Source organism: Heptranchias perlo, chromosome 42 (assembly GCF_035084215.1).
Source record: "Heptranchias perlo isolate sHepPer1 chromosome 42, sHepPer1.hap1, whole genome shotgun sequence".
Taxonomy (NCBI): Eukaryota; Metazoa; Chordata; class Chondrichthyes; order Hexanchiformes; family Hexanchidae; genus Heptranchias; species Heptranchias perlo.
Genome location: NC_090366.1, coordinates 15,079,975 through 15,092,358, shown reverse-complemented (window position 1 = coordinate 15,092,358; position 12,384 = coordinate 15,079,975). Strand labels below are relative to the sequence as shown.

Genomic DNA, 12,384 nt, shown 5'->3' with positions numbered 1-12,384 from the left:
TTTAGAGCAGTGTGGATTTAGAGGTGACCTGATCGAGGGGAGGTGGTGGGGAGGGGAGGTGGGGGAGTGGGGAGAGGTATTTAGTCGCGATGCTCCGGCCGTCATGGTATGGGGCCGGTTTGATGGACCAGCTGCTCTTTTCCTGCCCCTCAGTTTGAACTGCGCTGCTCTAGAACAAGGGGCTACACAGCATCATTTACACTGATCCAGAAACAAGTTGCAATACCAAATATTCCATTGATCTAGAACAGTGCACTGTGCTGTACAGAAGCTTCACACTGATCTAGAGGATGTGCTACACACATTAATCAAAAAGAGCATCTGTCTCTCACCATAAACATTCATTTCTCGCTCTCTGCCTCTCTCCCTGTCGCTCTCTGTGTCTCTGTCTGTCTGTTTCTCTCTGTCTCATTCACTCTCTCCCTCCCTCTCTCTCCCTCTCCCTCCCTTTCTCTCTCCCTCCTTCTCTTCCTCTCCCTCCCTTTCTTTCTCTCTCTCATTCACTCTCTCCCTCCCTCTCTCCTTCTCTCTCTCTCTCCCTCCCTTTCTCCCTCTCTCTCTCCTTCTCTCCCACTCTCTCTCCCTTTCCCTCCTCTCTCTCTTTTCCTCTCCCTCCCTTTCTCTCCCTCTTTCTCTCCCTCCTTTCTCTTTCTCTTCTCTCTCTCCCTTTCTCGCTCCCTCTCTCTCCCTTTCTCTCCCTCCCTTTCTTTCTCTCTCTCTCTCCTTCTCTTCTCTCTCTCCCTTTCTCTCTCTCTTTCTCCCTCCTTTCTCTCTCTCTCCCTCCTTTCTCTTTCTCTTCTCTCTCTCCCTTTCTCTCTCTCTTTCTCCCTCCTTTCTCTCTCTCTCTCCCTCCTTTCTCTTTCTCTTCTCTCTCTCCCTTTCTCTCTCTCTCTGGGACCCGCCTTTCGGGAGGATCCCGGTGACTCACCGGTTTTGCTGCTATTAAACGGGCGGGAGCCGGGATTCGGGAGTCGGGGTCGCGGCTCCGGACTCCGGGAGTCGATCCGATTCTTGCCCCGATGGCGATCCCCGGACCGACCATTTATTACCCGGAGGCTGCGAGTCGGGATCAGCCCGGACCCGGACCTGGACCCGGACCCGAGGCGGACCCGGTCCCGATCCGCTCCCGCTCCTGGAAACGGGTCAGTTTCGATGAGGATTCGATCCGGATCGGCTCCTGGAAACGGCGGCGGCTCCCGGAGTAAGTAGAATTGGGGATCGCGGTGAACAGAGCGGATTTATTCATTAATTCATCTTTAAATGTCTTGATTTTACAAAATTATTATCATTTTTGCTCCCAGTTCACGTCCTGAAAAGTCACTCCCTCCACAACATCCCATCAAACATTCCCAGAGTAAAGCTCCCTCTACACTGTCCCAGAATCACTCCCAGGGCAGGTACAGGGTTAGATACAGAGTAAAGCTCCCTCTACACTGTCCCATCAATCACTCCCAGGGCAGGTACAGGGTTAGATACAGAGTAAAGCTCCCTCTACACTGTCCCATCAAACACTCTCAGGGCAGGTACAGGGTTAGATACAGAGTAAAGCTCCCTCTACACTGTCCCATCAAACACTCCCAGGGCAGGTACAGGGTTAGATACAGAGTAAAGCTCCCTCTACACTGTCCCATCAATCACTCCCAGGGCAGGTACAGGGTTAGATACAGAGTAAAGCTCCCTCTACACTGTCCCATCAAACACTCTCAGGGCAGGTACAGGGTTAGATACAGAGTAAAGCTCCCTCTACACTGTCCCATCAAACACTCCCAGGGCAGGTACAGGGTTAGATACAGAGTAAAGCTCCCTCTACACTGTCCCATCAAACACTCCCAGGGCAGGTACAGGGTTAGATACAGAGTAAAGCTCCCTCTACACTGTCCCATCAAACACTCCCAGGGCAGGTACAGGGTTAGATACAGAGTAAAGCTCCCTCTACACTGTCCCATCAAACACTCCCAGGACAGGTACAGGGTTAGATACAGAGTAAAGCTCCCTCTACACTGTCCCATCAAACACTCCCAGGGTAGGTACAGGGTTAGATACAGAGTAAAGCTCCCTCTACACTGTCCCATAATCACTCCCAGGGCAGGTACAGGGTTAGATACAGAGTAAAGCTCCCTCGACACTGTCCCATCAAACACTCCCAGGGCAGGTACAGGGTTAGATACAGAGTAAAGCTCCCTCTACACTGTCCCATCAAACACTCCCAGGACAGGTACAGGGTTAGATACAGAGTAAAGCTCCCTCTACACTGTCCCATCAAACACTCCCAGGGCAGGTACAGGGTTAGATACAGAGTAAAGCTCCCTCTACACTGTCCCATCAAACACTCCCAGGGCAGGTACAGGGTTAGATACAGAGTAAAGCTCCCTCTACACTGTCCCATAATCACTCCCAGGGCAGGTACAGGGTTAGATACAGAGTAAAGCTCCCTCTACACTGTCCCATCAAACACTCCCAGGGCAGGTACAGGGTTAGATACAGAGTAAAGCTCCCTCTACACTGTCCCATCAAACACTCCCAGGACAGGTACAGGGTTAGATACAGAGTAAAGCTCCCTCTACACTGTCCCATCAAACACTCCCAGGGCAGGTACAGGGTTAGATACAGAGTAAAGCTCCCTCTACACTGTCCCATCAAACACTCCCAGGGCAGGTACAGGGTTAGATACAGAGTAAGGCTCCCTCTACACTGTCCCATCAAACACTCCCAGGGCAGGTACAGGGTTAGATACAGAGTAAAGCTCCCTCTACACTGTCCCATCAAACACTCCCAGGGTCAGGTACAGGGTTAGATACAGAGTAAAGCTCCCTCTACACTGTCCCATCAAACACTCCCCGGGGCAGGTACAGGGTTAGATACAGAGTAAAGCTCCCTCTACACTGTCCCATCAAACACTCCCGGGGCAGGTACAGGGTTAGATACAGAGTAAAGCTCCCTCTACACTCCCATCAAACACTCCCAGGGCAGGTACAGGGTTAGATACAGAGTAAAGCTCCCTCTGCACTATCCCATCAAACACTCCCGGGGCAGGTACAGGGTTAGATACAGAGTAAAGCTCCCTCTACACTCCCATCAAACACTCCCAGGGCAGGTACAGGGTTAGATACAGAGTAAAGCTCCCTCTGCACTATCCCATCAAACACTCCCAGGGTCAGGTACAGGGTTAGATACAGAGTAAAGCTCCCTCTACACTGTCCCATCAAACACTCCCAGGGCAGGTACAGGGTTAGATACAGAGTAAAGCTCCCTCTACACTCCCATCAAACACTCCCAGGGCAGGTACAGGGTTAGATACAGAGTAAAGCTCCCTCTGCACTATCCCATCAAACACTCCCAGGGTCAGGTACAGGGTTAGATACAGAGTAAAGCTCCCTCTACACTGTCCCATCAAACACTCCCAGGGCAGGTACAGGGTTAGATACAGAGTAAAGCTCCCTCTACACTGTCCCGTCAAACACTCCCAGGGCAGGTACAGGGTTAGATACAGAGTAAAGCTCCCTCTACACTGTCCCATCAAACACTCCCAGGGCAGGTACAGGGTTAGATACAGAGTAAAGCTCACTCTACACTGTCCCGTCAAACACTCCCAGGGCAGGTACAGGGTTAGATACAGAGTAAAGCTCCCTCTACACTGTCCCATCAAACACTCCCAGGGCAGGTATAGGGTTAGATACAGAGTAAAGCTCCTTCTACACTGTCCCATCAAACACTCCCAGGGCAGCTACAGGGTTGGATACAGAGTAAAGCTCCCTCTACACTGTCCCATCAAACACTCCCAGGGCAGCTACAGGGTTGGATACAGAGTAAAGCTCCCTCTACACTGTCCCATCAAACACTCCCAGGGCAGGTACAGGGTTAGATACAGAGTAAAGCTCCCTCTCCCTCTACACTGTCCCGTCATTCCCACATGTGCTGCCCGTGTTTTATTTCGGAGAGACACTGTTGGATCAGGTTGATCGCTGACCTCCCCTGACCTGTGAACACAGTTTCCCCCACAGTGGACGTGTCTGAGTTTTGTTCCATCCAGTGCTCAGTCCACTTCCTAATCAGACTTCACACAACAATAAATCCCATTTTAACGCAATAAAATGTCCCAAGGAGCTTCACAGGAACGATTATCAGAGAAAATTTAACACTGAGCCACATCAGGAGATATTAGGACAGGTGACCAAAAGCTCGGTCAAAGAGGGAGGTTTTAAGGAGCGTCTTAAAGGAGGAGAGAGAGAGGCGGAGAGGTTTAGGGAGGGAATTCCAGAGCTCAGGGCCCAGGCAGCTGAAGGCACGGCCGCCAATGGTGGAGCGATGGGAATCGGGGGGATGGACGAGAGGCCAGAATTGGAGGAGCGCAGAGATCTCGGAGGGTCGTAGGGGCTGGAGGAGGTTACAGAGATAGGGAGGGGGGGCGTGGAGGCCATGGAGGGATTTGAAAACGAGGATGAGAATTTTAAAATCGAGGCGTTCCCAGACCGGGAGCCGATGTAGGTCAGCGAGCACAGGGGGCGATGGACACAAGCAGTAGCAAAACTGTTGGTTTTGTCTGTCTGGGAGTCTTGCAGGTCAGCAGTTAACCTCAGGATGTCACGATTGTGGCAGAACGGTTAAAGGAGGAGAAAGAGATGAGGACAGGAAGAGAGAGAGGGAGAGAGGGAGAGAGACACTGGGAGAGCCCCCCGGTTCGATTGGCAGCAGGGCCTGTGGGAAATGTGGCAGCTTCATCGCCTGTTGACTCATGTAGTTTGTTGAGGGAGAGAACGAGATTTCCTGAGACCGGAGAGGAGACAAAATGGATCCACTTGTTCCTCTGGTATTTCCTGTCTCCATTGAGTAATCAGACAGCGAGAAGCCACCTGACAGTCAAAGGCCCAGACGGGATCTTCAGATAATCTCCCCGACACAGTGCGGCGTCTCTTTTAACCCCCACACTGCCAGTATCTATTCCAGCTTTCACAAATCCACTGTTCCCAACGGCATATCAGTGGCTGAATGTTAATGTTCCAGAAACTTCTAATGCATCGAGTAATTGAATTAATTTTTCCACCCCCTCAACAACAACCTGCATTTATATAGCGCCTTCAACACAGTGAAACGTCCCAAGGAGCTTCACAGGAGCGTAAATCAGGCAAAATTTGACACCAAGCCACATAAGGAGATATTAGGACAGGTGAACAAAAGCTTGGTCAAAGAGGTAGGTTTTAAGGAGCGTCTTAAAGGAGGAGAGAGAGAGGCGGAGAGGTTTAGGGAGGGAATTCCAGAGCTCAGGGCCCGGGCAGCTGAAGGCACGGCCGCCAATGGTGGAGCGATGGGAATCGGGGGGATGGACGAGAGGCCAGAGTTGGAGGAGCGCAGAGATCTCGGAGGGTCGTAGGGGCTGGAGGAGGTTACAGAGATAGGGAGGGGGGCGAGGAGACCATGGAGGGATTTGAACACGAGGGTGAGAATTTTAGGATCGAGGTGCAGCCAGTGCTTTGTATCAGTGTAGCGTCACTCGATGATTAATGTGGTGGTTTCCTGGTTAAGGTGGAGCGGAGGGGAGTTACGATCGGGGGGGCAGGGTGGGTTTGTACAGAAAGCTCACAGTCACGTCCTGACACGGGCCCCTGTATTAACGGGAACTGTTTCGCCCACTCTGTTCCAGGGTAATTGAGGAGCCCGACAAGATCTTCTCGAGGCCCGGCCTTGGAACGCCCACAGCCCATGACTGCAGGGGTAGGAAGGACAGCGTGGAGTCGGACGGGACTGGCGTCTCAGAGGAGGACGACGAGGCTGAACGGGCGCCGAGCGGCGAGGGAGGGTCTCCGGTGGACCAACCTCCCGTTCCCTACGGTGCGTGGACATCTCGCAGCTCCCCAGACAATCCCAGGGCTGACCAGGCCCTACCCCTGCTAGGTCGGCCTGTCCCATCCCCCTCCAGCCTCTTGATGTGCGTGAGCGTCGGCGGGTCGATCGACTGTGGGAGGCATCACAGCCAGGCCTCCCCACTGAGCCAGGGCTGACACCGTGAACGATCGGCCCTGGTTGCTGATCACAGCTCTCAGTCCGTGTGAGGGGAGACAGGAAGCCACAGCTGGTATCGGACGGTCTAATCCTGAAGAGCAGAGTCCGTGTTAGCTCCCAGCACAAACAAACTAACATAAACTTCAGGTCTGTTTCACCGGGGATGAAACATCGAGGACGATGAATGAGTCGGCCGTGAGTCAGAGGGTCTCTCTCTCTCTCTCTCGCCTCTGAGTTATTAGGTCCTGGGTTCGAGCCCCCACTCCAGAGACTTGAGGCTCATAATCCAGGCCGACACTCCCAGTGCCAGTACTGAGGGAGCGCCGCACTGTCGGAGGGTCAGTACTGAGGGAGCGCTGCACTGTCGGAGGGTCGGTACTGAGGGAGCCCCGCACTGTCGGAGAGTCAGTACTGAGGGAGCGCCGCACTGTCGGAGGGTCGGTACTGAGGGAGCGCCGCACTGTCGGAGGGTCGGTACTGAGGGAGCGCTGCACTGTCGGAGGGTCAGTACTGAGGGAGCGCCGCACTGTCGGAGGGTCGGTACTGAGGGAGTGCCGCACTGTCGGAGGGTCAGTACTGAGGGAGCGCCGCACTGTCGGAGGGTCAGTACTGAGGGAGCGCCGCACTGTCGGAGGGTCGGTACTGAGGGAGCGCTGCACTGTCGGAGGGTCAGTACTGAGGGAGCGCTGCACTGTCGGAGGTGCCGTCTCTCGGATGAGACGTTAAACCGAGGCCCCGTCTGCCCCTCTCAGGTGGATGTAAAAGATCCCACGGCCACTATTTTGAAGAAGAGCAGGGGGGAGTTCTCCCCGGTGTCCTGGGGCCGATATTTATCCCTCAACCAACATCACACAAAGAAACAGATGATCTGGTCATTATCACGTTGCTGTTTCAGAGAGAAGGCAGAGGGACGATGGGCCGAATGGCCTCCTCCTGTGCCATAAAACTGTTTGATTCCATTTCCTGCGTCCCGCCCTTGCGTGCGTTCAGGGGCCGCAGCTGGGATCGGCTGCGATGCCCCCACGGTCGAATACTCCGCCGACGCTCGCGTGCGCGAATGACGTCCTCTTGGGGGGGGGAGGTAGCGGAGGGCGATCGATACTTGGAGTTGGGGAGGGGGAAAGGGGAGCACTGTTAGACCGCCCCCCCCCCTCTCCCTCCGAGCGGACCTTAACGAATGCTCTCTGTTCACAGACCCGCGGAGCTGGAGTCGGGACGACGTCAGGCGCTGGCTGGGCTGGGCCGTCGCAGCTTACTCCCTGAGCGACGTTCAGGCCGATCGCTTCCCGCTCAACGGCAAGGCCCTCTGCCTCTTCACGCCCCACATGTTCCGCAGCCGGGCTGAGGACTCGGCCTCCGTCCTCCACGCTGACTTCCGGGCACGCCTGGCGAGGGCTCTCCTGGCCGAACAGCCACAGGGACGGGCGCCGCTTCCCTCGGTGTGACGATCGCCTCCAGAGGACCAAGACGCGGAGCTCCTCCCGGCCCCCCCCCACTCCCACTCCTTGCAGGGACAGATGTGCTGCACGTCAGTAGAAAGGCAGCCCGAGCGGAGCTGATCTGGATTCCCCGGCAAGATTCGGGGTTCAGGGCGGGGCGGAGGGGGGAAACAGGGACCCCCAGGACTGGGAGACAGAGAGCACCCCAAGCCCGGGACAGAGCGAGCAGCGCACGAGTGGCCGGATCTACCGGTCGTGTGTGCGACGCACCCCAGTGTCGAGCGACGGAACACAAGGAGGACCCCCCCCGGAAGGTGCCGACTCTCGTTGGGGTGCGGGTTCCGCCGGTGAAGGTACCTCACCCCATTCGTCAGCCCAGATCGGGAGCGGCGGCGGGATATTGAACACTGTGGGGCTTCACCTCCCCCGCCCACTGACCTTTCCAGCAGGAGTCCCCGGATGGTGATCAGGAATCCTGGGCTGATTTACACCCCCAACCCCTCCCTCATCCATGGGCACAGGCCGGGGATGGAGGTGGGCCTTTCCTGTCCAGTGTTGTCCAGTATAATCCAGTGTCGTCCTGTGTAATCCAGTGTTGTCCCGTGTAGTCCAGTGTCGTCCCGTGTAGTCCAGTGTCGTCCTGTGTAATCCAGTGTCGTCCCGTGTAATCCAGTGTCGTCCCGTGTAAGCCACTTGCCACGTGTCTAATTGGGAATCCAGATGTGGCCAACTGCATTTCTGATTTGTGAATGGAACACTGAGTAATCGCCCCCCTCGTTGGTCATGTGATCTCAATACTCATCTTTGCACGGTGGGGGGGGTGAACTTTAACCTTCTCGTGCATTTGTTGGTGAAATGGTGAGGTGGAAAGCAGTGTGTGCGAGTGTGAGTTTTGATCGTTGTGGCTGGTTTACTTCCTTGGTCACTGATCGATGGGAAATTTTATATAAAGGCCCAGATGTGAAGAACATTTACCGGAATTGGACCCAAATCGTTTTCCATTAAAATTAGTCCATGTGGTTAAAATCGCGTCACCGTGGCTCGACTGCGATTCCGATTGGACAGCGCCGGCCCAGTCTGCGATTCCTATTGGACGAGATGGTGTACGTGTGCAGGGACCTTGTATGTTTAGTTCTGTAAGTCCCGTGTTGTTCCCATGTTTCATACGGTACATCCTCGTGTGAACACGGCTCTGTCGTGTTGTGAAATAACAGCAGGTACATTATCCCGAACGGGTCTGTTAAGAGTTTGCACTGATTGTTCGATGGGGGGGAAAGTGTGAGATCCCAGCTGTGGTCACGGCCAGTACCGCGGGAAATGGTGCAGCGAGGAGTTCACTATTACACGTCTATAGTGAGCTCGACACGGAAAATCCGAGGCTGGGGGGGGGGGGGTCGGAGTGAGAGAGGATGGCAAGGGGCAAAAAGCTGGGATTTTCAAGGAAGAAGCGATTGGGGAATACGGGGAGACGGGGGGATCGAGGGAGACGGGGGGATCGAGGGAGACGGGGGGATCGAGGGAGACGGGGGGATCGAGGGAGACGGGGGGATCGAGGGAGACGGGGGGATCGAGGGAGACGGGGGGATCGAGGGAGACGGGGGGATCGAGGGAGACGGGGGGATCGAGGGAGACGGGGGGATCGAGGGAGACGGGGGGAATCGAGGGAGACGGGGGGAATCGAGGGAGACGGGGGGAATCGAGGGAGACGGGGGGATCGAGGGAGACGGTGGGATTGAGGGAGACGGGGAGACGGTGGGATTGAGGGATACGGGGAGACGGTGGGATTGAGGGATACGGGGAGACGGTGGGATTGAGGGATACGGGGAGACGGTGGGATTGAGGGATACGGGGAGACGGTGGGATTGAGGGATACGGGGAGACGGTGGGATTGAGGGATACGGGGAGACGGTGGGATTGAGGGATACGGGGAGACGGTGGGATTGAGGGATACGGGGAGACGGTGGGATTGAGGGATACGGGGAGACGGAGGGATACGGGGAGACGGTGGGTAGGTGGGATTGAGGGATACGGGGAGGCGGTGGGTAGGTGGGATTGAGGGATACGGGGAGGCGGTGGGTAGGTGGGATTGAGGGATACGGGGAGGCGGTGGGATTGAGGGATACGGGGAGGCGGTGGGATTGAGGGATACGGGGAGGCGGTGGGATTGAGGGATACGGGGAGGCGGTGGGATTGAGGGATACGGGGAGGCGGTGGGATTGAGGGATACGGGGAGGCGGTGGGATTGAGGGATACGGGGAGGCGGTGGGATTGAGGGATACGGGGAGAATGCACAGCAAGGTCCCATGAACAGCAATGAGATATATAACCAGATCATCTGTTTCTTGGGAAGATAGAACAAATTTCTTCAGGGACGTGATAAGTCACTCCCCCTCTCTCCCCCACACTGTACTTTGTACAATGCCTCAGACCCCGGGCCTGCTGTAATTCACAGGGTATGTTCAGTGAGCTCGTACTCTGACAGACAGGAAACCCGACACCAACACACCTTCCTCCCATTCCTTAATGACTTGTTCATGTCTTCTTCCTACATCCTGCCTGCTTCTCTCATCCTGTGGTCAGTGGGCAGATCCAGACGGTAATCACTTACTTATGGTCACAATCCGTCTCCTACAGCCTGCACTGTGAACAATCTGTGTAACTACTCCGAGCCCCAAATCCCTTCCAGTTAAGAACATATTAGGAGCAGGAGTAGGCCATTCGGCCCCTCGAGCCTGCTCCACCATTCAATCAGATCATGGCTGATCTTCGACCTCAACTCCACTTTCCCGCCCGATCCCCGTATCCCCTGATTCCCCGAGTCCAAAAATCTATCGATCTCTGTTTTGAATGTACTCAATGACTGAGCATCCACAGCCCTCCGGGGTAGAGAATTCCAAAGATTCACCACCCTCTGAGTGAAGGAATTTCTCCTCATCTCAGTCCTAAATGGCCGACCCCTTATTCTGAGACTATGACCCCTGGTTCTAGACTCCCCAGCCAGGGGAAACATCCTCCCTGCATCTACCCTGTCGAGCCCTGTAAGAATTTTGTATGTTTCAATGAGATCATCTCTCATTCTTCTAAACTCTAGAGAATACAGGCCCAGTCTACCCAATCTCTCCTCATCCAACAATCCCACCATCCCAGGAATCAGTCTGGTGAACCTTGGTTGCACTCCCTCTATGGCAAGTATATCCTTTCTTAGGTAAGGAGACCAAATTGTACACAATACTCTAGGTGTGGTCTCACCAAGGCCCTATATAATTGCAGTAAGACATCTTTACTCCTGTACTCAAATCCTCTTGTAATAAAAGCCAACATACCATTTGCCTTCCTAATTGCTTGCTGCACCTGCATGTTAGCTTTCAGTGACTCATGTACAAGGATACCCAGGTCCCTTTGAACATCAACATTTCCCAATCTCTCACCATTTAAAAAATACTCTGCATTTCTGTTTGTCCTACCAAAGTGAATAACCTCACATTTCCCCACATTATACTCCATCTGCCACCTTCTTGCCCTCTCACTTAACCTTTCTATATCCCTTTGCAGACTTTGTGCCCTCCTCACAACTTAATTTCCCACCTAGCTTTGTATCGTCAGTAAACTTGGATACATTACACTCAGTCCCTTCATCTAAGTTATTAATATTAGTTCTGCTCACCCCATCCCATCCCTCTCCTCCCCTCCCTCACAGATACCGCCTCTCGCTGGGATACAGGTTCCACAAGCAACCTATCGAACCCCACCCCAGGGGTCATTCACCACCTGTGAGCCCAGGCAGTGATGTTCAACTACATGGGGCATAACAGCCAAGCCCCATCATGTCCTCCCCTGATCCCCTGCTCTACCCCCTCCCTCAACACACACACAAACACTTTCTAGCAGGGGACACCGGAGAGTAATCAGAAGCAGGGCCCCTGGATAATTTTCCCCACCCATGCAGGGGCACTCAGGAGAATTATAGACCCGAACCCCCGGCCTGGCTCAGATCAGCTAATGTAGTGCAAACCAGGGCCATTTACCCACTGTGTGGCTCAGTGGGTAGCTCTCCCTCTCGCGGAACTCTGAGTCAGAAGGTCGTGGGTTCGAGCCCCCACTCCAGAGACTTGAGCCCCATAATCCAGGCCGATACTCCCCAGTGCCAGTACTGAGGGAGCGCCGCGCTGTCGGAGGGTCAGTACTGAGGGAGCGCCGCACTGTCGGAGGGTCAGTACTGAGGGAGCGCCGCACTGTCGGAGGGTCAGTACTGAGGGAGCGCCGCACTGTCGGAGGGTCAGTACTGAGGGAGCGCCGCACTGTCGGAGGGTCAGTACTGAGGGAGCGCCGCACTGTCGGAGGGTCAGTACTGAGGGAGCGCCGCACTGTCGGAGATGCCTTCTTGCGGACGAGACGTTAAACCGAGGCCCCATCTGCCCTCTCATGTGGATGTAAAAGATCCCACGGCCACTATTGGAAGAAGAGCAGGGGGGAGTTCTCCCCGGTGTCCTGGGGCCGATATTTATCCCTCAACCGACATCATTAAAAAACATGATCTGGTCATTATCACATTGCAGTTTGTGGGATCTTGCTGTGCACAAATTGGCTGCCGTGTTTTCTTAATTCGGCTGTAAAGCGCTTTGGGACGTCCTGAGGTGGTGAAAGGTGCTGTACAAATACAAGTCTTTCTCTTCAGGGTGACCCCAGCCCTGGTTAACTGGGGGTGGGGAGTGGATGATATTGGGCCTCAGTGCCCCTTGGCGTAGGGAGGGGGTAAATCACCCCAGGGTTGCTGCTCCTGATCACTGCCCAGTGACTGGGGACTCTGGACGAGGACAGGAGCTGGCTCTGCCTCAATTTCCCCCCCCCAACACGCTAACTCTCTCCACCTGGGCTCCCACACGTGCAGAGCGAACGAGGTACCAGGGGGCAGGGACACAGCCTGGTAACTGTGACCCCCCTCTCCCCA

General features: G+C 54.9%; 1 protein-coding gene across 1 annotated transcript; it reads left to right on the top strand.

The window, feature by feature from the left end:
• The first annotated feature begins 357 nt into the window (after positions 1 to 357).
• Positions 358 to 8,668, top strand: LOC137306262 (uncharacterized). The gene is made up of 3 exons (XM_067975425.1): positions 358 to 1,201; positions 5,639 to 5,826; positions 7,192 to 8,668. Exons 1-3 carry the CDS (start codon positions 1,020 to 1,022, stop codon positions 7,440 to 7,442), a joined length of 621 nt encoding a protein of 206 aa, XP_067831526.1. The 5' UTR covers positions 358 to 1,019; the 3' UTR covers positions 7,443 to 8,668.
• The last annotated feature ends 3,716 nt before the right edge of the window (positions 8,669 to 12,384 follow it).